At 54.5% G+C, this 3,240-nt stretch overlaps 1 protein-coding gene across 1 annotated transcript; it reads right to left on the bottom strand.

The window, feature by feature from the left end:
- Positions 1 to 706: 706 nt before the first annotated feature.
- Txndc2 (thioredoxin domain containing 2) lies at positions 707 to 2,996 on the bottom strand. Its single transcript, XM_047526770.1, has 2 exons — positions 2,270 to 2,996; positions 707 to 1,992 (listed from the first exon to the last, which is right to left on the bottom strand). The coding sequence occupies exons 1-2, from the start codon at positions 2,352 to 2,354 to the stop codon at positions 707 to 709; spliced, it is 1,371 nt and encodes a 456-aa protein (XP_047382726.1). The 5' UTR covers positions 2,355 to 2,996.
- Between the last annotated feature and the right edge of the window lie 244 nt (positions 2,997 to 3,240).

Raw genomic sequence — 3,240 nt, 5'->3', positions numbered from 1 at the left:
GGCCTTTGGGCTTGGAGACACCTGGGAGTGGAAATCAGGAACCAGTAACCAGGGAGACAAGGCAGGAACTTTGCCACCAGGGCATTGATGTCATAGTGACACGGAGGGTTAGGGAACTTAAGACTCTGAGAAACCTGAAGTTTTGAGTTCTGTCTCAGATTTTTAAGCATGGATTAGTAAAAAGAGCCCGGGCCTGAAATCTGGAAGCAGCCTAAGTCTGCGGGCAGCTCCGCGGCAGTCTCAGCATGAGACATGTGACCACCTAAGACATCTGAGTCTTTTAAACTCTGTATTTCCAAAAGCATTTTATCAGAATCCCCAAAGGTATGTGAGTTCATGAGAAAGATCTTTCCTCTTGCCTTTCAGTCGTATTCTTGTACCGAAGAGTTATCTACGTTTTCAATGTTGCTGCAAAAAGTGAGCAGAATTTTGAAAGGCAAATTGGAAGAATAAAACTGGGATTGAAAACGAGGGGACAGGGGGACTCTGGCTGTCCACCTGCGAGACTTCTCTTTTCACCCTCCCCCCCCAGCAGCAGAAGCAGTGGGTGTGCGTCGATGCTTTGAGCTTTGGAAGGCGTGACATTCGTGACTTAGAAGCAGTGCCATTCGGACATACGCTTTGGTTACACCTGGTCTTTTTTTGTCAATAAAACACAACAAAACCACAAGCCGCCAACTCTTTACAGTGTTCCTGAAATATAGGGTCACTTTAATTCTGCGATGGTTGCCTCCAGTCTTTCTATAAGAGCACCACTGAACTCGCCCACCTTCTCTGCTTTCTTATAAAACTGGAAGGTCGGGAGAGAGAAGACCTCGCACTCTTTCACCAGTTCCTCGCAGATGTCTATGTCCACCTCCAGGAACAACACGTCCTTGTGCTTCAGCGACAGGGCATGGAAGAGCGGCCGGATGCCCCTGCAAGGCCCACACCACATGGCCGAGAACTCCACCACCACCAGCTGCTCCCCGGCCGTCGTGAGCGCCTCCCGGAAGTCCTCCGGGCTCAAGATCTCTTTGACCAAGTCCACGTGCAGGAGCTCCTGTGCCTGCTCCTCTAGCTCCAGGGTTTCGCCTTCCACGAGCAGGATGGGCTGCTCCTCTGGGGACACGGGGACGTCACCCTCTTTGGGCTGCATGGTCTCCTCTGAAGACTTGGGGACACTGCCCACCCTGGGCTGCATGGTCTCCTCTGCAGACTTGGGGACACTGCCCGCCCTGGGCTGCATGGTCTCCTCTGCAGACTTGGGGACACTGCCCGCCCTGGGCTGCATGGTCTCCTCTGCAGACTTGGGGACACTGCCCGCCCTGGGCTGCATGGTCTCCTCTGCAGACTTGGGGACACTGCCCGCCCTGGGCTGCATGGTCTCCTCTGAAGACTTGGGGACACTGCCCGCCCTGGGCTGCATGGTCTCCTCTGCAGACTTGGGGACACTGTCCACCCTGGGCTGCATGACTTCATTTAAGGTCTTGGGGGCCTTTCCCACCCTGGCCTGGATGGCTACATTTAAGGACTTGGGGACAGTGCCCACCCTGGCCTGGATGGCTTCGTCTAGGGACTTGGGGGAGTCTCCCTTCTTGGACTGTGTGCTCTTCTCCAAGGTCTTCACACTGCTGCCCTGCTGGGACTCTGGGCTGATGGCTGAACTCTTGGGGGTGTTCCTGTGTTTGAGCTGCATAGCTTTTGCCAAGAGCTTGGGGGCGCTGCCCTGCTTGGGCTGGACCGGGTCTGCCGGGGACTTGGGAACGTTCCCCTGTTTGGGGGGCACAGTTTTTGCTGTGGTCTTGGAGACAGTGCCCTGAACAGACTCGGGGGGGTTTGCTGAGAACTTGGGGAGGTCACTGCCCTGCTGCAGGACCTGAGACCTCTCTGAGGGCAGGTGGAGTGTGTTGCTGACCACAGGGACAAAGGTCTTCTCTTTGGCCTGGACTGTGTTCAAGAACTCTGGGACCAGAAGAGTCACCTTGTTGGTCAAAACCTGTAAGGGTCTTTCTGAACAAAAAAAGCAGAACATTAAATTAAAATGTCAGAGAAGAAATAATAGCGTTTTGACCGTCTGCCCTAAGAAGGCCAGAGTGTTCTCAGAGGTCCAAGTGCGGCCTGCTGACTGAGGTGTGATTCAGTGACATCAGTCAACAGAAAGCCAAGCGGCATGTGACCACTGACCTCTTACACACTTCTTTTGTTTTAGTGACCACTCTCTCTTGGTTCAACACTGCCACCTCCTCCCCAGTCCCCGAGTCCCCGGGCAGCCCTCTGTCCCCCTTACCTGTGGCGGCATCTTCAGTGGCTTCCTCTGGGTTGTCCAGTCTCATTTGTGGTTCTTCTGAGGCTCTGGTGGGAACACTTTCCATTTCCAGCTCCTGTCCACACCCTCTCCTGACCCTTCACGTGGCCTTTCCCCCACCTATCCAAGCGAGCATCGAAATGCGAGGGGCCACCTCTGCTCAGGCAGCATTCTACCGTTGGTTTTCCCACTCAGGTTCCCCACAGTGACAACCAAGAGCTCCCTGTCGGCTGGCGCGCAGGGCTGGGCCCTGTAGCAGGCCACTGAGGTAAGTACCATTATGATCAGCACTTTACAAAGGAGGGAACAGCCTTGCAGCACGTGGCTTGCTCAAGGTCACAGACCTAGGGTGGAGGGCAAGTTCCAAGTCCACACTCTGAACTATGACTCAGGGCTACTCACTGCCCAACGTCCTGTCCAGTGTGGGTGGTGTGAATCAACTTTCCTAAGATCTCTGTCCAGGATTGTCCAACTTCAGTTTTCCCTTTATGACTCACCCGTTGTATTAACCTGTTTTTCTGTTACTATAACAAAATACCTGAGGTGGGGTATTTTATAAAGAAAAGAGATTCATCTGGCTCACCGTTTTGGGGGCTCAAGGGTGTGATGCCCATCAGCTCAGCTCTGGTAAGAGCCCCATGGTGGATGGCATCACAATGGTAGGGGCACAGGCAAGAGGGAGAAGCCCATGGTGGGCAGGAAGCCAGAGCAGGAGGAGGAGCCAGAGTTGCTCTTTGGTGACAACTGTCTCACGAGAACTAACGCGGGGTCCCAGGAGAGCTGCCTTGCTCTTCTGCAGGCAGCACCTCAATGGCCAACCAACTCCCACGGGCTCTGTTTGGGAGGACACCACCACGCTGGGCCAAGCTTCCGACCCAAGAGCCTTTGGAGGACAAGCCACATCCAAGGCACAGCAGCACCCGTGGCTGTGGCCAGCGTGTTGCCTCATGGTC

This window comes from Sciurus carolinensis, chromosome 15 (genome assembly GCF_902686445.1).
Source record: "Sciurus carolinensis chromosome 15, mSciCar1.2, whole genome shotgun sequence".
Taxonomy (NCBI): domain Eukaryota; kingdom Metazoa; phylum Chordata; class Mammalia; order Rodentia; family Sciuridae; genus Sciurus; species Sciurus carolinensis.
The sequence above is the reverse complement of the archived record's forward strand: the minus strand, read 5'-3'. Positions and strand labels throughout refer to the sequence as shown.

Bases quoted from the DNA above. Each gene is read 5' to 3' on its own strand.
- Txndc2 (XM_047526770.1), bottom strand. From the start codon at position 2,354: ATGGAAAGTGTTCCCACCAGAGCCTCAGAAGAACCACAAATGAGACTG. The intron at 1,993-2,269 runs GTAAGGGGGACA...TTTTTTGTTCAG, and splicing joins CACTGAAGATGCCGCCACAG to AAAGACCCTTACAGGTTTTG.